The 24,308-nt window shown below is 33.5% G+C and overlaps 1 protein-coding gene across 1 annotated transcript; it reads right to left on the bottom strand.

Moving 5' to 3' along the window:
* Positions 1-1,248: 1,248 nt before the first annotated feature.
* Positions 1,249-2,540, bottom strand: LOC309805274 (ATP synthase subunit epsilon, mitochondrial-like; the record flags this gene model as incomplete). The annotated part of the gene is made up of 2 exons (XM_082623206.1): positions 1,249-1,516; positions 2,442-2,540. The coding sequence occupies 2 exons, from the start codon at positions 2,538-2,540 to the stop codon at positions 1,337-1,339; spliced, it is 279 nt and encodes a 92-aa protein (XP_082479332.1). The 3' UTR covers positions 1,249-1,336.
* Positions 2,541-24,308: the final 21,768 nt, after the last annotated feature.

Consider the following 24,308-nt stretch of genomic DNA (forward strand, 5'->3'; position numbering starts at 1 on the left):
CTCACTGATGTGTTGTGAGGTTCACATTAGTTGATAAATAGGAAAGCATATAGAAGAGAGCTAGGCACATAAGCTCTGTATAATGTTTGCCATTATGAATATCATTTTGCGTCATTCTTCACTTAGCATTATACCAGTGACTGAAAGAAGTACTTAACAAGTGGATACACATATGTGCACACACACACACACATTAACCATAGCATTTTAATTAGGAGAAATGACATTATCAAAGTAAAGTATACATTTTAAGATCTTATCTAAAAAGTCAATGCTAATAAGATATATAGAGAGAGCACTGAATTTTCTTTCACTTGATGCATAAATTTTGTAAGAAAATAAAATATTCATCTAGTGAATATCACTTGATTGAATATTATTTTGACTATTATATATTTTTTAAATTTTAGAGATATACTCTTCCTTAAAATGTGTTTTTGAAAATAACATTTGTCTATTTTCTTTTCACCTTAACAATCACCTTTTTAAATCAGTATGTGATCTAACACATATATCTTTCTTTTTTTAATTGATTTTTATTGGAGTATGGTTGCTTTACAATGTTGTGTTAGTTTCTTCTATGTAGCAAAGTGAATCAGTTATACGTATACATATATACACTCTTTCTTAGATTTCCTTTCCATTTAGGTCACCACAGAGCATTGAGTAGAGTTCCCTGTGCTATACAGTAGGTTCTCATTAGTTATCTATTTTATACATAGTAGTGTATATATCATACATCTTTCTTTTATTCCAAATCATCTCTGAGGGAAATTGATAATTGTTAACATAAGTGTGTATGTGTGCTTATATTTACTTGAAAATATGCATTTTTACACATGTTACCTTAGGACAAACACCAAAATATTAGCAGAGGTTAACTCTGAAAGAAGAGATTAAACATGATTTTTCCCGTTTTGGAGTTCTTTTGTGTTTTTCTTACATTCCAAAATATGTATTATAATCTTGGATTTCTTCCATAATATAGAAAAATGTTACGTTTTAGAAAATAGTAGTTGTTGTCAAACCCATAGTTCATTCAGTCTAAGGTTTTCAGAAAACAGATATGGCTGCAAAGCTTGATCAACATCAAAGAGAGGAATATTTTCTCAAAGTCTTAATTTCATTTATTATGTTTTCTTGTATCATACATTTATTTAAACATATGGGAAATGATATATTTTTTGAGACTTACTTCAAATTATTGGCAATGTCAATCTATGAAAAAGACAGGTATTTTTTTCCCCCATGAAGTGAGATCGTTTTCAATCTGCCATAACATGTGCCCACACATCTTCACTCTGAAAATGTAGTATTCAAGCTAAATCAGGGCAGATTATTCCTTTTTGACTTTTACAACTGTTATGTTGCTGCCAGAAGTCTTCTCGGCATTTGCTTTGAATTCTGTCTTCAGTGCATCTCTCACTGCTTTTGCACAGATCTGGGAACACCCGAGGTAGCTGAGTCTAACCTGTCGCCAATATGCCACCGTGATGTTGTGAGAGTGGAGTCCCTCCTGCCGAATCGCAAAGATGAGGTCAATGTCAGCTCAGTGTGCAGCCTACCTTGGGAAATGATATTGTTAGTTTGCAGTAATACTTGAATATATAAAATAAAGGCTATAAAGCACTTGGGGAAATTTAGTATGTTAACTTCATGTTATACTTTTTTATTGTGTAATATTAGTAATGAATTCCATTAGTTTCATAAGTATGCTGCCGATCGGGTCAAGAGATCTAGTTTGTTTGAAACTTAACTCACATTTTTACCCTTTATGCTTTCATATTCCAAGATTTGGTGATGTTAGAGAAGATAGGCATTAGCCCCTCATAGACAATTTCCTTTTACATGGAGAGTGCCCAATCTGTTTATTAATTGGCCCACTTGGCTGTTAATTCTCAAGGGGGCTGGAACTATGTTTTGTTCACTCTTATATACCTGTCAATTGGTCCTGTGCAAGGCATTTAACACTGACTTGATAGAATGGAAGTTTCCATGCGTTAGCTTTCTTGATGTTTGCCCACAAAAACCTGATCTGTCCAAAGTCATCCACATCTCAATTAATAACATCTCTATCCTGCTGTAGTCTCTTGGGCTATAACCTGTGGATTTATCCTTAATTCCAGTCTTTTCCCATATCCTAACCATCTCTATATCCAAAACGTATTCAGAATCCGACTTCTCATTGCATTCACTATGGTCTCAGACTTCTCCACTCTCATTTGGATTATTACAATAACATCTTGATTTCCTGCTTCCATTCCTCTATGCTTGAATTCTATTTACTCTAGTGCAGCCAGAATCATTTTCTTAAAATGGAAATTAGTCCACATCCTCCTTTTTCAAAATAATTAACAGCTCCTATTTCACTGAGTAAAAAGCCAATGGCACACAAAGTTCTACCCAGTCTTGCCCTGAACCTCTCTGACTTTTCCACCTACTATTCTCCCCAACACCCTCCTCTCCAGCCATCTGGTCTCTTTGCTCTGAGTGAAGGCTGCAGGAGCCTTAGAAACATTGCACTCTATCTGAATATCCATAAGACTAAATCCCTCACCTCAAGATTTTACTCACTTGTCATTTTCTCATTGGGGCTTACCTTACCATCCTATTCAAAATTTCAACCTCCAACTCATTGCTTGCCCCCTTGGTTCCCTTTTTCTTGTTCAATTTTTTTTTTCCTACAGAATTTACAATATTCTAGAATACTGTATCTCTATATCTACCTATCTCTCATCTATCTATCTCGTCTAGTTAGCCTCAGTCTATTAAAATATAAACTTCAAGTCAGGTTGTTCTTCCCCCCACCCCTCTGATTTATCTCAAGTGTCTAGTACAGTGACTGAAATATATTTGATGAATGAATGAATGAATTGTATTGTCTTGTGTAAATGTGTAAAGTGTTTGTTTCTGTTATTAAGGTGTAATTGCCACCTTATTTCATATATGCCAGTATTTTATTTTAGTGCAAGATGTCACTGACCTTATTTGTTTATTGAATATTTATGCAACCACGCTGACTGTATCTTTTGCTTCATAATAAGGAATACACTGGTTAGGAGAATCAGAGGGATATGAATGTTGGGGCAAAGCTCAGATAGTGGAAGCAGTAGTTGAATATATTATAAAATAGTTCTGATAGCAATGTGTTTAATAATCTAGTGACTGTCTAACTGATAAAATGTGATTTTAGGTTCTTAGCACTTCATTGAAGGAAACTACTTTTAAGGTTAACAAATAGGACAAGAATTAGTGAAACTATTTAAAATTCACTTTTTTGCAGCCTTGAAACACATAGTCTCTCACAAAAATAAACTGTTTTATCATGGAAGTTAATTTAATTTATAAATATAACCCTAAACAAGGTAAATATTCATAATGGTTGACCTGTATAAGCAAGTAAACAAATACATAAAATAATAAATATATGTTTTTATATAAAGGGCACATTCATGTTAGATGGTGATAACATGTGCTTTTCCTGATTATAATGTAACAGAGATGTTAAATAGTCATGTTAACTAATTTTAACAAAAAGTATAGTGTAGGTATTATTCTATTTTCAGGTGAGGAAAGTAAGGAGTTCAGTCAATTCCCTAATGAACAAACAGGTGAAATCTGCATGCCCTTTGTTCCCTCTTTATTCTTTCACCAATATTTTTCAACAACTATCTTCTATTATCCATACCTTCCTCTTACAAGATCGTTTATTTCCATTTTCAATATTTTCTGATTTTTCAGCTGTACTTCCACTTCACCTGATGACTTCTGTCTTCACAGGACTTCAAAAAACATATTTTTCTTCTTTGGTCCAAACCTTATCAGGCTCCCTACAAATATAGCATTTAAAGCTAATAATTAATTGACAATGTGAATACAGAGTTTCTTTTTTAATTATAGTTTTCTGAAGTATAACTGATACGCATTAAAATGCACATATATAAAGCATTAGCTGATAAATTTTGACATATGTATATACATGTAAAACCACCACCACAATCACCATAATAACATATTCATCAACCTCAAAAATTTCTTTGTGCCCTCTGTTTCCTTTGTGCATCCCCTTCCCTGTCCCCCTACCTAAGACAACCATTGATCTGTGACTGTAGAATAATTTGCATTTTCTAGAATTTTATGTAAATTGAATCAGGCAGTATTCTTTTTTTTATTTTGTCCTCATTCTTTATCTCAACATAATTACTGTGAGATTCATCTGTGCTCTCTCACATATCAATAGTTAATTCCATTTTATTGCTGAGTGTTATTTCAGTGTACAGATACATGACAATTTGTTTTCCATTCACCTGTTGATGGACATTTAGTTGGTTTCAGTTTTTGGCTATTGTAAATGAAGCCACAGTGAACGTTTATGTACAAGTCTTTGTGTAGACATATGTTTTCACTTTTCCAGTGAATACAGAGCCTGGGTCAGACCATTGGGTAGGTTTAAAGTTTTAAGAAACTGCTAAATTTTCTCCCCAAGTGTTTGTGCCATTTCATATTCCAACTATCCGTTCATGAGATTTCCGGCTGCATCACTTTTATGATCAGACTTTTTAATGTTAGCCATGCTAGTGGATGTACAGTGGCATCTAAATGGTTTGCATTTCCATTTCCCTAATGACAATGAGACTGATCATCTTTTCATGTGTTATTTACCAATTGTACATATTTTTTGTTAAGTTTCTGCTAACAATTTTGCTCATTGTGATTTTTTTATTGAAGAGTAGCATTCTTTGTATATTCTAGTTGGAAAGCTTACATTGGATATGTGTTTTGCAAACATTTTCTAGTCTTTGGATTGTCTTTTCCTTTGGTTAAGAAGAAGAAGAAAAAAAAAGATTAGATTGGAGATAAATAAACTAGAGAATAGAAAAGCAATAGAGAAAAATCACCAAAGTAAAGTTTGGTTCTTCAAGCAATAAAATTGACAAAATTTTAACTAGACTGACAATGAAAAATAGAAACAATGTAAACTAACTTAAATAAGAAATGAATGCAGGAACATTAGTACTGACCTTACAGAAATAAAAGGATTATGAGACAATACAATGAACAATTGTACACAAACAAATTAGTTAAACGAGATGAAATGGACAAATTCCTAGATTACACAACTTGAGGCTGAAATGCTAGAATTCTCTTGCTCTACTGCAGAGCAGGGTCAGTAAACTGTGGCCCCTGTGCCAAATTCAGCCCTCAGCCAGTTTCCATTTTTTTTTTTTTTTTTGCGGTACGTGGGACTCTCACTGTTGTGGCCTCTCACGTTGTGGAGCACAGGCTCCGGACACACAAGCTCAGCGGCCTTGGCTCACGGGCCTAGCCGCCCCGTGGCATGTGGGATCTTCCCGGACCAGGGCACAAACCCGTGTCCTCTGCATCGGCAGGCGGACTCTCAACCACTGCGCCACCAGGGAAGCCCAGTTTCCAGTTTTTTCTTTTCTTTTTCTTTTCTTTTTTTTTTTTCAGCCATCAAGATAAGAATAATTTTTACACGTTTAGAGAGTTTTAAAATAAATAAAAAAGAATGCAAGACAGTCACTGTACTGGCCTGCAAAGCCCAACATATTTGCTCTCTGGCTCTTTACAGAAGATTTCATATCTAGATATAGAGGAAACAGTCTGAAGACTTTGGGATATATGAACTTGGAGTGGAGTTATTATGTGAACATTTTCATCTACCCCAAACCATGTTCTGCCAGGAGGAACCAGAGAACACTTCCTTACCAGAGTTTGAAAAAAAAAAAAAAAAGGAATTGGGGAAGGAAGCACCAGTATACTTTAATAACTTTTGGGGGCTGTCTCCTAGAGGCCAGATATAATGGTGGGAGATGCACCCTAAAGAGGAGGGACCATATGGTGGCCCTTATTTGGCAGAGACAAGAAGACAAAGGGATACAATGAAAACCTGGGTTCTGACCCCTGGGATCTGTGGTGGTATCTAATTGATCACAGAGTTTATAGGAGTTAAATGTGGGCCACATACTATCTATTTTTGGTAGGCTGAAATATCTTTTGTTTTGTTGCTTTGAAAATATTTCCAATTATTCTGAACCTTCACAAACACTGTCATCATATTATAAAATATTTGTCAATTTGATAGATATGAAATGGTTCTTCATTATTATTTTACTTTGCTTATTCCTAATTAGCAATGTGATTGATGTTCTGTTTATTGACCATTAAATTTTCTGTTTCTGTGAATTGCCTGTTCATATTTTGAAGCTATATTTTATTTTATTTTATTTTATTTTTTTATTTTATATATTTTTTTGTGGTATGCGGGCCTCTCACTGTTGTGGCCTCTCCCATTGCGGAGCACAGGCTCCGGACGCGCAGGCTCAGTGGCCATGGCTCACGGGTCCAGCCGCTCCGCAGCATGTGGGATCTTCCCGGACTGGGGCACGAACCCATGTCCCCTGCATCGGCAGGCGGACTCTCAACCACTGCGCCACCAGGGAAGCCCGAAGCTATATTTTAAATGAACCTTTTTCTTACTAATATGCAGAAGTTTAAAAATTTATTTTGAGCAATGATATTCTATTTATTTGTCGGGATCCAAATATTTCTCCCGTTCCATTGCTCACCTCTTATTTTTGTGAAATTTTGTTCTTTTGAAATGTAGTCAAGTTTACTACTCTTCCCATTTAGTTACTTTTTTACCTTATTTTACTCATTTTATTAGTCTTTATATTTTTGTATTGAAGAAGAAATTCTTCCATACATTCATGGCACAGAGATATTCTAGATTTCTTCTCATGTGTTTAATGTTTCTTTCTCACATTTAATACTTTAATGTATTTGAAGTTATTTTTGTTTCTGTTTTGAGGGGAATAATTTCATTATTTTTAAATATGAAAAAAATTGCCCAACCATCTTTCCCTCAAAGATTTTTGATTGCCCATATAAGGTTCCATATATATTTGGCTCTGTTTCTTGACTCGATTTTGCCTCATTTATTGTTTCTCTAACTCTATATAAATGTGACATTGTCTTAATTATTATAGCTTTATAAAAATATTTATATCAAGTAATGACAATCCTCCCTTTTGCATGTTTTACATATTCTTCATGGCTATTCTTCACACTTTATATTGTATATGATTTTTAGGATCCATTTTTTATGTCCCACAAAAAATCGTTTAGTGGATTTCTATTAGAACTACAGGGAATTTATAGACTAGTTTTGTAAAATTTAACATATCTTTGATATTATGTCTTCCCTTTCATAAATTAATATCTGACATCTTTCTCTTGTTCCAGATCTTAAAAAGAATGTTACTAGAGTTTTCTATTAAATATGACATAGTCTGGTTTTGTGGTTAGAATAAACTCCTTTTATTCCTGGTTTTTTAACAGTTATTTTTCCCTCATTAATTAGTTATTATTAAACATTTTTATTTAGATAAATTCTATGTTCTGTTTCTTTAAGGTAAATTGCATGAATACATTTATGAAGTTTAAATATTCTTTCATTTCTGGGGTAAACCCCATTGGTCAAGATTCAGTATTAACACTACTACTCTTTTTTAATTTATGACTTTATTTCCTATAAATCTAATCTAGGATTTTAGGCCTATATACATATGAGTGATTGGTTTATCATTTTAATATTTTTGTCCAGTTGAGTTTCAAGTTTATGGCCACTTCCTTAAATGGATTGATTTTCCTATTTTCTCTTTCTTTTGAAACACTTCTTATTCCTTGGAATTTGACAAAACTTTTTTTCAAGGCAATTTAAACTTTACTGTTGTCGAAAGTTGAACTATTGATGTTTGATTGCTAATATACTATCTTTAATGATCAATGATTTATACTGGCTTTCTAATTATTCTCTGTCATTCTCAAATTCATGTCTCATCCAAAATTTCTAGTTCATTCTTGTTTTCATTTTTAGCATAATTTAAATCCATTTTTTCTATGATACTGTATGTTTGTGGTTATGTTTCTTCCTATACTCCCAATAGCATTATTTGTGCCTTCTCTCTATTTCATAAAATCAATTTTGCTAGAAATTAATCTATTTTATGGTTCTTCCAAGAACCAAATTTGGTTTTATTCATAATCTCTATTTACATCTGTTTTCTATTTTATTTAATTTCTGATGTGAGCTTTATTACTTATTCTTTCACCTTTCCATGTGTCAAATTTATTGTATTTTTCTTAGACTTTGGAGTTGACCATATTTATTTTAGGCTTTTTTTTTGGAGGGGATAACAAACTAAATTTCCAATTTTCTTATATCATTTTAGCTTCACCTTATGAGTTTTAGTATACAATACATTCTGTGTTGCCCAGATCTAAATATTTTACAATTTCCAGACATATGGTTTCTTTGGATTATCATTTGATTATTGATTTCAAATGTAATTTTACTGTGCTCAGAAGATTCAAATGTAATTTTATTGTGGTCAGAGATGTGGTGTTTATAATATTGATCCTTGGAACTTTTTGAGACTTGTTTTGTGACCTACTAAGTGGTCAAATTTTGTAAATATTTTATTAATGCTTAAAATATTTGCTTGATGCATCAGTTTCTGATACAAGTTTGTTAAAATCTCCAAGTGTAGTGATGGATTTGTCAATATTTACTTTAAAATCACTAAGTTGTTATATTGTGTCTTTAAAGAATAGCTTTTAATGAATATTCACATTCATGCTTGTTAGTTTTCGTTGATGGATTACTGTGGTTTTTAATATTTAACATCTCACTTTGTTTCTCATAGTGTTTTTACCCTAAAATTATGTTTTGTCTGATATTAACACTGCAGTGTAGACTACCTTTTCTTTGATTAATATTTCCACCAGGAAGTTTTCCATCCCTTTATTTTCTGTGCTGCTCTAATGCAGGATATAATTTGATTAAACACACATGCACACAAACTAATCTCTGCATTTTTGTGTATAAATTTACTCTATATACATTTACTGTGGTTACTTAGTTCTATCATCTTACTTAGTGCTTTTTAATTTGCTTCAGTGGGCTTTGTTTTCTCCTTTCTTTCCTTTGATTCTATTGCTAATACTTATTTTATTCTCATTTCCTTCTACTTGTTTAGAAAAATAATGACACATTTTTAATACATATTTATCTATATACAATTTTCATAAAATTGAAAACAGAAATGATTCTTCTCTTAACTTCCTTGTTAGTATAATCCAGAAGGATATTCAAATAATTTTTTTTTTTTTTTTTTTTTTTTTTTTTTGCGGTACGCAGGCCTCTCACTGTTGTGGCGTCTCCCGTTGTGGAGCACAGGCTCCGGACACGCAGGCTCAGTGGCCATGGCTCATGGGCCCAGCCGCTCCATGGCATGTGGGATCTACCTGGACTGGGGCACGAACCCGTGTTCCCTGCATCGGCAGGCAGACTCTCAACCACTGTGTCACCCAAAAAGCCATCAAATAATTTTGGAATAAACTAAATTCATTTATTCCTATCAGTCAATGATTTATTTAACAAAATATTTTACTGATAACTTAGCTTACTACTGTTTCATACATCCTAATTTTTTAACTCTAGATTTACCCTTTTTTTCCTTATTGCTTATATACAGTGAAGTAATTTATTTTGTCAGCTATTAGAATTTTTCCATTGGTGCTACTATTATTTATTTGGAGAAAATATGTATTATTTTTGATAGCTTTGAATTTATTTTTATTTACTAGTCAAAATTTGTCATGCACTTTAATTTGAATCTGTTTTTCTATAGGTCTAAAAACATTTCAAACTTCACATTTCAAATATGACTGGTCTGCTATTTTATTTATTTTCTACTTCTAAACTTGTCATAAAATAATATCTACTGTTATTTCATGTTCAATATTTGCCAAATTTTTTCTAAACATTTTAAATATTGCAACTCATTTAATCTCATGATAATAACCCTTTAAAATTGGAACTATTATTTTCATTATTTTACACATAAAGAACCTGGGGTAGAGATGCCTAAAACAGCTGAGACAACAGGAAGCAGAACTTTGCTCCTGATCTCTCATCTTAACTGTGAGTCTATTAGACTCACTGTAGAGTGTGTCACATTACTTTCTGTTGATTTCTACTTACTTGCATATTTTTTTAACTCTGCTACATTCTGCGTTTATTACTTCATATTACCTTCCATTAATTTTCTTCTTAGCTGCATATATGTAGACTTTATTGAATTTTCTTTTAAATGTTTTTTAAATTATTTTTCTTTTAGATACAGTACGGATAATCTTGATCTATTTTAAAGTATACTGATTCTTCATTCTACAATGTTTTACAACACACATGATGCTACATTGGAAGGAAATTTCTATCTAGTCTCACTGCAATTCTATTTTCTGTTTACCTCTGTTAATTTTTATCTCAACTATAAATATTCTATATGACCTCTAAATGACCAGACATGAAAACATTGAGACATCAATCTTTCTGATGAATAGTTTATTTCATGCCACTTCCTTGTCCAAAACTCTCCAGTGATTTTCTATTATCCACCAAATTATTTATCAACTCTTTAGCCATGTGTTAAATTTCCTGCACAGTCTGGTCCCAATTTATAGTATTCTGGATTATCTCCTATTATATATATATTCATCATATGTTCCTTGAGCACTTACTAAATGCCAAGCATTATGCTAGGTACTGAGGAAGAAATGATACATAAGATCAAATATAGTTTCTTCTCAAAAATGGCATAAATTCTGGTGGTTGAACCATACATTAATATAATGATCACAATAAAAAAATTATAAAATTACAACTGTAATTTTCACAGCAGAGTTTCATGGTGCAATGAAATAATATATTATTTAATTATTATTATCTTGCAAATTGAAACTTTACTCACTAAAGAATAACTCTCCACTTACCTCTTCCTCCTCCCCTGGCAACTATCATTCTACTTTCTGTCTCTACGAACTTAACTACTCTAGGTATCTCATAAAAGTGGAATCATACCATATTTGTCCTTTTGTGACTGGCTTATTTCACTTAGCTTAATGTCTTCAAGATTCATCCATGTTGTTGCATGTTTCAGCACTTTCTTCCTTTTTAAGACTAAATAATATTGCGTTATATCTATATTTTATGTATTCATTCATCTGTTGATGAACACTTGGGTTGCTTCCACTTTTTGACTATTGTAAATAATGCTGCTATGAACATGGATGTATAAATATCTGTTATGGTCTCTGCTTTCAGTTCTTCAGGGTATAAATCCAGAAGTAAAATTGCTGGATCATGTGGTGATTTTATTTTTAATTTGTTGAAGAATCACCATATTGTTTACCATGGAAATTGCACCATTTTACATTCTCACTAGCAATGTAAAAAGTCCCAATTTTTCTGCATTCTTGCCGACATTGTTATTTTCTGTTTTTGTTTTTGTGTTGTTTTGTTTTGTTTTAGAACAGTCATGCTAGTTCTGTAAAGTGGCATCTCACTGTAGTCTTCATTTGCATTTTCCTGATGATTAGTGATGCTGAACACATTTTCATACGTTTACTGGCCATTAGTATATCTTCTTGGAGAAATAGCTATTTTAAATTCTTTGCCTATTTTTAATCAGGTTGTTTGGTTTTCTTTGTTATTGAGTTGTAGTAATTTTTTTATATATTAGAGATATTAACCCCTTTTCAGATATATTAGCTTCAAAGACTTTTCAAGTAACTTTCAAGGATAAAAAATTATGTTTGGAGGATACCTTCAAGATGGAGGAGGAGTAAGATGTGGAGATCACCTTCCTCTCCACAAATACATCAGAAATACATCTACATGTGAAACAACTCCTAAAGAACGCCTACTGAATGTTGGCGGAAGACCTCAGACTTCCCAAAAGGCAAGAAACTCCCCACATACCTTGGTAGGGCCAAGGAAAAAAGAAAAAAAAACAGAGACAAAAAAATAGGGATGGGACCTCTGAGAGGGAGCTGTGAAGGAGAAAATGTTTCCACACACTAGGAAACAACTTCGTGGGTGGAGACGGGAGGGTGGTGGGGGGGAAGTTTTGGCACCAAGGAGGAGAGTGCAGCAACAGGGATGCAGAGGGCAAAGCAGAGAGATTCCCACACAGAGGATAAGTGCAGACACCAAAAACAATGGGAACTATGAACATGCAGCCTGCAAAATGGAGACCCAAAACACAGTAAGTTAAGTAAAATTAGGAGACAGAGAAACACACAGCAGATGAAATAGCAAGCTAAAAACCCACCAGACCAAATAAATGAAGAAGACATAGGCAGGCTACCTGAAAAAGAATTCAGAGTAATGATAGTAAAGGTGATCCAAAATCTTGGAAATAGAATGGAGAAAATACAAGAAACCATTAACAATGACCTAGAAGAACTAAAGAGCAAACAAACAATGATGAACAACACAATAAATGAAATTAAAAATTCTCTAGAAATAATCAATAGAAGAATAACTGAGGCAGAAGAACGGATAAGTGACCAGGAAGAAAAAACAGTGGAAATAACTACTGCAGAGCAGAATAGAGAAAAAAGAAAGAAAAGAATTGAGGACTGTCTTAGACACCTCTGGCACAACATTAAATGCACCAACATTCAAATTATAGGGGTCCCAGAAGAAGAAGAGAAAAGGAAAGTAATGAGAAAATATTTGAAGAGATTATAATTAAATAGTTCCTTAATAAGGGAAAGGAAATAGTCAATCAAGTCCAGGAAACACAGAGTATCCCATACAGGATAAATCCAAGGAGAAACATGTCAAGATACATATTAATCAAACTAGCAAAAATTAAATAAAAAGGAAAAATATTGAAAACAGCAAGGGAAAAACAACAAATAAAATAAAAAGGAATCCCCATAAGGTTAAAAGCTGATCATTCAGTAGAAACTCTGCAAGCCAGAAAGGAGTGGCAGGACATATTTAAAGTGATGAAAGGAAAAAAACCTACAATGAAGATTACTCTACCCAGCAAGGATCTCACTCAGATTCGATGGAGAAATTAAAACCTTCACAGATAAGCAAAAGCTAAGAGAATTCAGCACCACCAAACTAGCTTTACAACAAATGCTAAAGGAAATTCTCTAGGCAGGAAACACAAGAGAAGGAAAAGACCTACAATAGCAAACCCAGAACAATTAAGAAAATGGTAATAGGAACATATATATCAATAAGTACCTTAAATGTAAATGGATTAAATGCTCCAAACAAAAGACATAGGCTGGCTGAATGGATACATAAACAAGACCTCTATATATGCTGTCTACAAGAGACTCACTTCAGAGCTAGGGACACATACAGACTGAAAGCGAGGGGATGGAAAAAATATTCCATGCAAATGGAAATCAAAAGCAAGCTGGAGTAGCAATTCTCATATCAGACAAAATAGACTTTAAAATAAAGAATATTACAAGAGACAAAGAAGGACACTACATAATGATCAAGGAATCAATCCAAGAAGAAGATATAACAATTGTAAATATTTATGCACCCAACATAAGAACACTTCAATACATCAGGCAAATGCTAACAACCATAAAAGGAGAAATCGACAGTACCAAAATCATAGTAGGGGACTTTAACACCCCACTTTCACCAATGGACAGATCATCCAAAATGAAAATAAATAAGGAAACACAGCTTTAAATGATACATTAAACAAGATGGACTTAATTGATATTGATAGGACATTTCATCCAAAAACAACAGAATACACTTTCTTCTCAAGTGATCATGGAACATTCTCCAGGATAGATCATATCTCATGTCACAAATCAAGCCTTGATAAATTTAAGAAAATTGAAATCATATCAAGAATCTTTTCTGACCCCAAAACCATGATACTACATATCGACTACAGGAAAAAATGTGTAAAAAATACAAACACATGGAGGCTGAACAATCCACTGCTAAATAACCAAGAGATCACAGATGAAATCAAAGAGGAAATCAAAATATACCTAGAAACAAATGACAATGAAAACATGATGACCCAAAACCTATGGGATGCAGCAAAAGCAGTTCTAAGAGGAAAGTTTATAGCAATAAAATCCTACCTCAAGAAACAAGAAACATCTCCAATAAAAAACCTAACCTTACACCTAAAGCAATTAGAGAAAGAAGAACAAAAACCCCCAAAGTTTGCAGAAGGAAAGAAATCATAAAGATCAGACCAGACATAAATGAATAAGAAATGAAGGAAACAATAGCAAAGATCAATAAATTAAAAGGTGGTTCTTTGAGAAGATAAACAAAATTGATAAACCATTAGCCAGACTCATCAAGAGAAAAAGGGAGAAAACTCAAATCAATAGAATTAGAAATACAAAAGAAGAAGAAACAACTGACACTGCAATAATACAAAGGATCATGTGAGATTACTACAAGCAAGTATATGCCAATAAAAGGGACAACTTGGAAGAAATGCACATATTCCTAGAAAAGCAAAACCTTCTGAGACTGAACCAGGAAGAAATAGAAAATATAAACTGACCAATCACAAGCACTGAAATTGAGACTGTGGTTAAAAATCTTCCAACAAACCCCGGACAAGATGGCTTCACATGCGAATTCTATCAAACACTTAGAGAAGAGATAACACCTACCCTTCTCAAACTCTTCCAAAATATAACAGAGGGAAGAACACTCCCAAACTCATTCTATGAGGCCACCATCACCCTGATACCAACACCAGACAAAGATGTTACAAAAAAGAAAACTATAGGCTAAGATCACTGATGAATATAGATGTAAAAATCTTCAACAGAATACTAGCAAATGGAATCCAACAGCACATTAAAAGGATCATACAACATGGTCAAGTGGGGTTTAACCCAGGAATGCAAGGATTCTTTAATGTATTTAAATCAATCAATGTGGTACACCATATTAACAAATTGAAGGGTAAAAACCATATGATCTTCTCAATAGATGCAGAAAAATATTTTGACAAAATTCAACACCCATTTATGATTAAAAACCCTCCAGAAAGTAGGCATAGAGGGAACATACCTCAACATAATAAAGGCCATATATGACAAACCCACAGCCAAGGTTGTTCCCAATGGTGAAAAGCAGAAACCATTTCATCTAAGATCAGGAAGAAGACAAGATTGTCCACTCTCACCACTATAACTCAACATAGATTTGGGAGTTTTAACCACAGCCATCAGAGAAGAAAAAGAAATAAAAAGAATCCACATCTGAAAAGGAGAAGTAGAACTGTCACTGTTTGCAGATGACATGATTCTGTACATAGAGAATCCTAAAGATGCTACCAGAAAACTACCAGAGCTACTCAATGAATTTGGTAAAGTAGCGTGATACAAAATTAAGGAACAGAACTCTCTTGCATTCCTATACACTAATGATGAAAACTCTGAAAGAGAAATTAAGGAACACTCTCAGTTACCATTGCAACATTAAGCATAAAATGCCGAGGAATAAACCTACCCAAGGAGACAAAAGACCTGTATGCAGAAAACTATATGACACTGATGAAAGAAATTAAAAATGATGCAAACAGATGGAGAGATAAACCATGTTATTGGATTGGAAGAAGCAACATTGTGAAAATGACTTTACTACCCAAAGCAACATACAGATTCAATGCAATCCCTATGAAATTACCAATGGCATTTTTCACAGGACTAGAACAAAAACTTTCACAGTTTGTATGGGAACACAAAAGACCCTGAATAGCCAAAGTAATCTTGACAAAGAAAAACGGAGCTGGAGGAATCAGGCTCCCTGACTTCAGACTATACTACAAAGCTAAAGTAATCAAGACATTATGGTACTGGCACAAAAACAGAAATATAGATCAATGGAACAGGTTAGAAAGCCCAGAGATAAACCCAACACATAGAGTCACCTTATTTTTGATAAAGGAGACAAGAATATACAATGGAGAAAAGACAGCCTCTTCAATACGTGGTGCTGGGAAAACTGGACAACTACATATAAAAGATTGAAATTAGAACACTCCCTAACACCATACACAAAAATAAACTCAATATGGATGAAGGAGCTAAATGTAAGGCCAGACACTATAAACCTCTTAGAGGAAAACATAGGCAGAACAGTATATGACATAAATCACAGCAAGGTCCTTTTTGACCCACTTCCTAGAGGAATGGAAATAAAAACCAAAATAAACAAATGGGACCTAATGAAACTTAAAAGCTTTTGCACAGCAAGGGAAACCATAAATAAAACAAAAGGACAACCCTCAGAATGGGAGAAATTATTTGCAAATGAAGCAACTGACAAAGGATTAATCTCAAAAATTTACAAGCAGCTCATGCAGCTCAATATCAAAAAAACAAACAACCCAATCCAAAAATAGGCAGAAGACCTAAATAGACATTTCTCCAAAGAAGATATACAGATTGCCAACAAACACATGAAAGAATGCTCAACTTCACTAATCATTAGAGAAATGCACATCAAAACTACAATGAGGTATCACCTCACACCAGTCAGAGTGGCCATCATCAAAAAATCTACAAATAATAAATGCTGGAGAGGGTGTGGAGAAAAGGGAACCCTCTTGCACTGTTGGTGGGAATGTAAATTGATACAGCCACTATGGAGAACAGTATGGAGGGTCCTTAAAATATAAAAATAGAACTACCATAGGACCCAACAATCCCACTACTGGGCATAGACCCTGAGAAAACCATAATTCAAAGAGTCATGTACCAAAATGTTCATTGCAGCTCTACTTACAATAGCCAGGACATGGAAGCAACCTAAGTGTCCATGGACAGATGAATGGATAAAGAAGATGTGGCACATATATACAATGGAATATTACTCAGCCATAAAAAGAAATGAAATTGAGTTATTTGTAGTGAGGTGGATGGACATAGAGACTGTCATACAGAGTGAAGTAAGCCAGAAAGAGAGAAACAAATACCATATGCTAACACATATATATGGAATAAAAAAAATGGTTTGAAGAACCTAGGGGTAGGACAGGAGAAAGACGCAGATGTTGACAATGAACTTGAGTACATGGGGAGGGGGAAGGGTAAGCTGGGACGAAGCGAGAGAATTGCATGGACATATATACACTACCTAATGTAAAATAGGTAGCTAGTGAGAAGCAGCTGCATAGCACAGGGAGATCAGCTCCGTGCTTTGTGACCACCTAGAGGGGTGGGATAGGGAGGGTAGGAGGGAGACGCAAGAGGGAGGAGATATGGGGATATATGTATACGTCTAGCTGATTCACTTTGTTATGAAGCAGTAACTAACACACCATTGTAAAGCAATTATATTCCAATAAAAATGTTAAAAAAATTATGTTTGCCTAATTCTACAGACACTTAATGCACTAGAAAATCAAGTAGAATACCCAAGACACTCTAGGAAAGAAAGTGTCAGCCAAGGATTTTTAACCTGTCAAGATGTTTCAAATACATAAGTATAGAAAAACCAGTACTAAACGTGAGAGAATTCAGAAAATATTGTTTCCACAAAAATGTTTTTAAGAATCTACCAATGTATTCGCCTCAGCCAACCAAAGTATGTGGTGAACACCGATTATGTTTACTTGTACAATCAAGGTTAAAACAAATGTGAACATAGAATAAAACAGAGAGGTAATGCTATAGGTTATTTCAAAGTAGAAATGATATATCTTACAAAAATTTAAACATTAGTGGTAAAAATGGTAGGAAAGATGTTATACCAATGACATCATTTGTAAGACTCAGTAGTCATAGGACATAATTGCAAGCTGAAAAATCATGCTCAAAAAAGTATAACTATATTTAATTGTAAAAAATAAAAAAAATTGTGAGTTAATACTTTCAGAGGAGTACTATAAATTAATTAACATTTTAATGTCCATTGTATGCTTATTTATATGGAAATCCAAAGACTGTGTTAAGACTAGGAATACAGAGATTGCAAGAAAAGAGAAAAAGTGTAGGCATTTATGTAAAAACAACAAAATGTCATTTAGAATGTAAGTGGATTTAGTGGTAAAGCATAGTGAGGGAGAGAAAATAATCCTGAGGGCTTTGAATGGAGAGTTGGTAAAAGAATGTTGATGCTTTCTGAGTTAAGGAAGATTAACGTAAGGGGAGAGTTGCGAAGAAAAGCGAATATTTCTGCTTTTCTATGTTGATGTTGATTTAGCTAAATTAACACCTGATCTTCTGGCTATGCCAATTCTGATTCCAAGTGACTCAGAGTAAGAATGCAGTACTCAATTGAAAGGACAAATTCAAGGGACAGATATCGATCAACTTTGTCTTCTGTTTACTCATGGAAAGAACATCATAGAAAATTCTCAGGAAAATAAAGACAACTACAGGAAATCCAGAACAATGGGGTGCATGGTAGGTGTGGATAGAGTTAACAGATGTCAGAAGGGTAAAGCAAGGCTAATTAGGTGGAACTGAGTCTTTATACTTGTAATTCTGAAAAACCTGTAGGAAGTTGGAGCTGCAAGGTGACTTCACATATCTATTAAGAAATATAGATTCTCTCTTTTTTCAACACTAAAATAAAGAGTATATTCCAAAGGACATACATCACAACACAGCAAGAAATGTTTTTAAGTTATGAGAATGAAATTAACCAAACTAATAATGTGTTGTAAAATAAGTATGAAATAATATAAGGAAACATGGTTGAGGAAGGTAGAAATGAGAGTTGCGATGAACATTTACTCAAAATGAAGTGCGTATGACAAAACATTAAACTGGTATATGTATACATATAATTCTCAATATATAATAACAACTAAAAAGAAGAATAGGGATATAAGCTGCTTGCAGTGTTTTTATTAAATAAGAAAAGTGCATCCAGACTGACATGTGCATTTTGGGGGCTATTATAAAGGTAGACAAATTTAAAGAAGGCAAGTAGCTCTTTTATAAGACTAGGATAAAAAGGATTTTGAGAAAAGAGGAAAAACTTACAGAAGGATATAAACTACTGGCACAACCATGAGTGGCTATTCTTCCTATCTACTGAGAGAAAACAAGAGAAAATATGCTTACATTATAGAGAAAGGGATTTAAATGTTACATAAGGTAAAACTCCCTAACTAAAAAAGTTTTGAGATACTGGTTGGATATCTTTTTTAGTTTTGTTTTGAAAACTATTAAGTTAGATTCCCATTTGTGTTTTTAGCAATGTCAAAATTACATAAGGTTGAACACTATATAGGCTTGCTTGTCACATAACTAATATTGGTGTTTAAGCATATAAAGTCTTCTTATGCCAAGAATGCTTACCAGCTTATCTATATCAATTTTACACAAGGGAGAAAATGATCTTTAATTGTATGAAGAGATTTTGGTTAACTACAGAGAAAAATTTCCTGCTGGAGAGGAATGTTAAACCGCAAAATGAAATCCTATGGGACCAGGTAATAATGCGTAGCACACAAGGAGATGAAGTACAGCTGGACAATGATTTAGTAGGAATTTCACTGCTGAGCTTGTCAGCCAGGTGTGCCCAGAGAGTCTGGTTTGAACACCAAGTACCACTGGAGCAGAGGGCAAAGGAGAAAGTGGAGCCTTGTGGTATTGAGGCTATTAGAAGAATGGTTTGGGGATCACTTCGAATCTTTCAAGCCCAGCTAGATTATCTTGAACCAGTCAAGGGCTAAAATGTTATTGTGCTCACTTTGTACAAATCTCCCTCCAAACCAGAAAGAACTTCTAGAATAGTGAGTGTGGAGTGAAAGATCCTCTTGATTGACCTCACTATTACTTAAGTGTTAGGTGCTTTTTAAAAAAAAACAACTTTACATGTATTATCTTATTTAATCATTATAAGGAATCCGATAAGGAAAGTGAAAAAGGTATTATTTCAATTTGCATTTTACAGAAGTTATTAAGACTTTGGATATTAGACCTTTACCCAAAATCTTGTAGCAAGTGAAGCAGGTCGGTCTTACTCTAGAGACCATATTTTTACAGATTCCCAATCATTATTCTATATATTGATTCAATTGCATTTTGAAAATACAACAGGCTTCAGTAAATATGGATTTAAACAAGACTAATCTCTTATACTATGTTAATTTACTTACTGAGTTGTTGATTTATTTAGAAAATTATAAATGTTTAGAAAAATGTGCTTTCTCATTAATAAATTATTACATTTAGTTACTGATAAAATGTTTAATTTCTTTTTTATGTTATGCTAATTTCAGATTTTTAAAAACCTTATTAAAATGCATCTGTTACTTTCTGGAGTTGAAAGATTAGTCATTCCCCCTTATGCATGAGAAAATGGACTAATCCTCCTTTCTGATAATTTTGAAGAAACTGTGCTCTGGTGGAAAAATACATTTCAATCATATAAGATTTACCTTTCAGTAACACATTTATGTCCTTTATTTGGCCTCCAGTAAAATGATTACTTTAGATCATATTGCTTTAGATATATACAAATTAGGCATATTGGACAATGGTTAGGAATTATTTTCCTAATGTTTCACAATAGCTTGAATTAATTGAAATCCTTTAGGGTATATGAGGCCAGAAGTATGTCGTGTTAATGGTATAGTAGGAAATGATTAGATCTGTAGTGAAGAGACATTCCCAATTAAATCTTTATGGGAAAATGATTCTGAAATTAGCTTTAAGGATATTGAATGGAAGCATATCATAGGCAAAATATAATACTCATGCATAGTATTAACAAGAATATTTTTTATCTGAGCATGGAACTATGTTATCTCCCTTAGAGTCAGGATATAATTTGTGTGACATATTAGAGAAAGTTTGGTCTATACAAGATGAACTAAAACGAGCATGGAAAACACATTTTTGTCACAATAGGAAGCAACGTTTATAGCAACAGCCAAAGTCTTACAAATTCATATGTAAATCTTAATAGGTGAAACTATGAATGCAAGCTAGCTAATATCAGAGTTCATATAAGACACAGACTGATACAAACAAAAATATTGAGGTATAATTGACGTACAGCACTGTATAAGTTTATGTGTACAGCAAAATGACTTTACTTACATATATTGTGAAATGAGTACCATAATCAGCTTAGTTAACATCAGAAAAATCTTAGTTGTTAGATTCTAGATCTGTTTCCAAATCTCTCTGTTATTAAATTTATTTAGTTGATATACTGTTTTGCTGGACCACATGGAAAATGCTATATAAGATCTTATATTTCTAAATTGATAAAATTTATACAATAAATCTGTCTTGAATTCAACTGAAACAGGATAAATTTTTTAAAAGTCTGAAGGAAATATATGTGTTTGAATACCCCAATTCTTGATTTATTGCCTTATCTTGGAAGTTTTAATACAAAAACTTTTTTTTCTTTTATTTCCAACAACATTTAAATAATATTGTTTCAAAGTATAAATGTTTATATAATTCTTGGTGTAAATGAAGCATTCTAGATTGGGTGATGGGGAAGGGTTTTTTTCCAATTTTATAAAAAAGAAAAAGATTCAGAGAGGTTAAATAACTGGCCAAATTCAAAAAGTCTCGTTGCTAGTTAGTGACACCTTTGCAACTAGAATTGAATTCCATACTTTTAATGTTAAGTTTCTAGTTTGTACATGGAACCAAAATGCTTCTAATGGGTAGCTGCTTACTTGTAATCATCCATCCTTGGACAAGTGATCAGTGTACGATGAATAGAAACACCTTTTAAAAGTTAAATTTGAGGACATTTATTCTCATGGTGAGGTGCGGCTTTAAATGTTTTCCCGGATCATTATTGACATTCAATTATCTTGTGGAAAGTTTGTGGCCTCCAGGTTTCTGTCATAATATTCCAATTATAATTTACATAGTGCTTCCAGTGGTTGGCAAGGAGACTGCAGTGTTATTCATATGTAGAATTCGATGAGTAAGCTATTATGTATAAAAAAGGCATTTTAAACAAATTGATTTTTTGTGTAGAGCTTTAGCCCAAAAGGACTTCTCTGTACAAAAATCAAGGTCAATAGTTCTAAACAAAGCTAAATTGAATCATGTCACTGCTTCAATTTTATAATAGTTTTAAGGTAAGATAAATAATAAATGTGTTTTGGAATCTTTCTTGTTGGTTGTCCTAGTTTCAATAGCAATCAGTGTATATTTCATTACACCTCTTGCTGTTGACACCAGAACCTTAAGTAGAATTTACAATGTGGGAAACACATGTCACCAAAGGCAATATACCTGACATGCCTTGTCATCTATTTAACCAAAACACTGGTAAAACTCAACTCTATTATGATAACTAAACGGATTTTATGGATGTCACGTGAAAGAATGAAAATGAACAAAGTAATTCCTGTTCCTATGGAGGGGTTGAGGACAATGTTTGGCTAGCTCTATGTTAATGAATTAAATTATGACTAATAATATTTTTAATGTAGAAGTTGTGGGATTTCCAAAGAGAAAGGGCTATTAGGGAACTTAAATGATCATTCTGACAACTCAAGCTTAAAATGCATATTTTTTTCCAATAACAGAAACATTTGGGGGAGAGAGTGACTGTTGTAAATAATTAGCTGGAAGGAAAGGAAGTAGCACTTTCTGGGTACCCTCTGCGGCAAGACAGTGTACACACATTATCCTGCACATTTATCAAACTAATAAAACAAGTATTTTTAAACTCCTACTCTGCGAGATATTGGATATTTAATGATGGGCAAGAAAGATATAGTTTATGCTATCATGGAGCTTACAGTAACCTTGCAATGGACATCTCAGTAGCCCAGTTTATGAATAAGAAAACAATGGCTCAGAGAAGTGAAAGAGCAAGTTCAAAGTCACACTTTTAGGAAGTGGCAAGAGTAGGATCCAAACCGAGGTCTGTCTTCAAAGCCTGACATATTTCATGCCGTAGGGTCATGAACAAATTCATGTGACTAGCAAGTGTGTGCTCCAGTATACAATAACAAACATGCCCATGTCTATTTACTTGGCAGACTCCTAGGCCTCTGGATTTCTTGGGGTTAAAAAAAAAGCGTGGTTCATTTTTCAAATCTTGACAGGTGCTTATGTCTGGGCCTGAGTACATTTCATTACGTTTCACTGTCACATATAAAAGCCTTTTTTAAAACTGTAATTTGCACATATTTTTGAAAATTAATTTAATAAAGTATGCACTGAAAACAAAGATTAATTACTCCAGGTTTGTCAGCCAACACAACCGAAAGATGACTGTGGTTTTCTTTTTTGAAACAGTTGTTACTCAGACACAAATTATGATGAGTTTTTGGAAGCAGATAATTCCTAAATTCATATTAACTGCTTCATAAATCATAGGCCCACTGAAAAATTAATGAAAATGCTCTGACATGTAGGTGTGTGTAAAAGTGGGCAAATCTGAGGCGAAAAATCTAAAACAACTCTCAAGGTTTTTATTTCTTCAAAAATTAGTCAACTCTACCATTTATTCCATTAGGAAATAAATTTTTAGTAAGAAATTTCTGAAATATTTAGTATTTTTAGTCAAAAGAAGTTGTATGATTATCTCCTTTTAAGAAACTAGTTTCAAGATATTTAATCATGTAGAAATAACTGAAATATTTAGTATTATGGCTCATAGAAAATTGTATAACTAACTCTCCCTTTTAAAAACTACTTTAAAAATATTTTTAGCGTGTAGGTTATGTTGAATTTAGGTTTGAAAAATGAGTGTTTTAAGGGTATTTGAGTGACACAATCTATACATATAGTCCCTGATCACTTCAACTGCAAAGACTAATTTCCTCCCTGCAGTACTTGATCCTGATCAACAAATTTGCACAGCTATTTATTGGCCTTTGTACCAGGCATTATTTCAGGTGCTTGGGACATATTAATGAACAAAACAGGAAAAAAAAAAATACCTGCCCTCATAATACTTACTTACTCCTATTCTTCCCAGGTTTCTGCAAATGTACTATTTCCTGATTCCTTTCAATTACTCCGTAAATGCTCATGTTCTCTGAGGCTTTATGAACTTTCTTCTCTCTATATACTATTTTCCTGTGTAACATCCTTGGCTTCAACTATCTCCTATATGTTGCTCCAAAATCTGTATGTTCCTACCTTTGACCTTGCTCTTGTGTTCCAGTTCCATGAGTCCCAGTGCTTACACAAGTCCATCTGGAAATCTCATAGTCATTTCACACATAACCTGTCCTGAATGAAAGCACTACTTCCCTCAACTAACCTTCAAAGGAAACTTTTTCTTTCCTTAGTGCCCCCTTTCTCCTCTATTAAGATCATCACTGACCAGGAACTCACCCAATGCAAATGTCTATAACCTAAGTGATTAATAGCTCAGATTTCTAGACTCAGGCAGCCTGTGTTTCTACCCCAACTTTGTCAGTTATTAGCTTAGTAATACTGGCAACTGACTTAACCTA

Source organism: Mesoplodon mirus, assembly GCF_964341445.2.
Source record: "Mesoplodon mirus genome assembly, chromosome: 5".
Taxonomy (NCBI): domain Eukaryota; kingdom Metazoa; phylum Chordata; class Mammalia; order Artiodactyla; family Ziphiidae; genus Mesoplodon; species Mesoplodon mirus.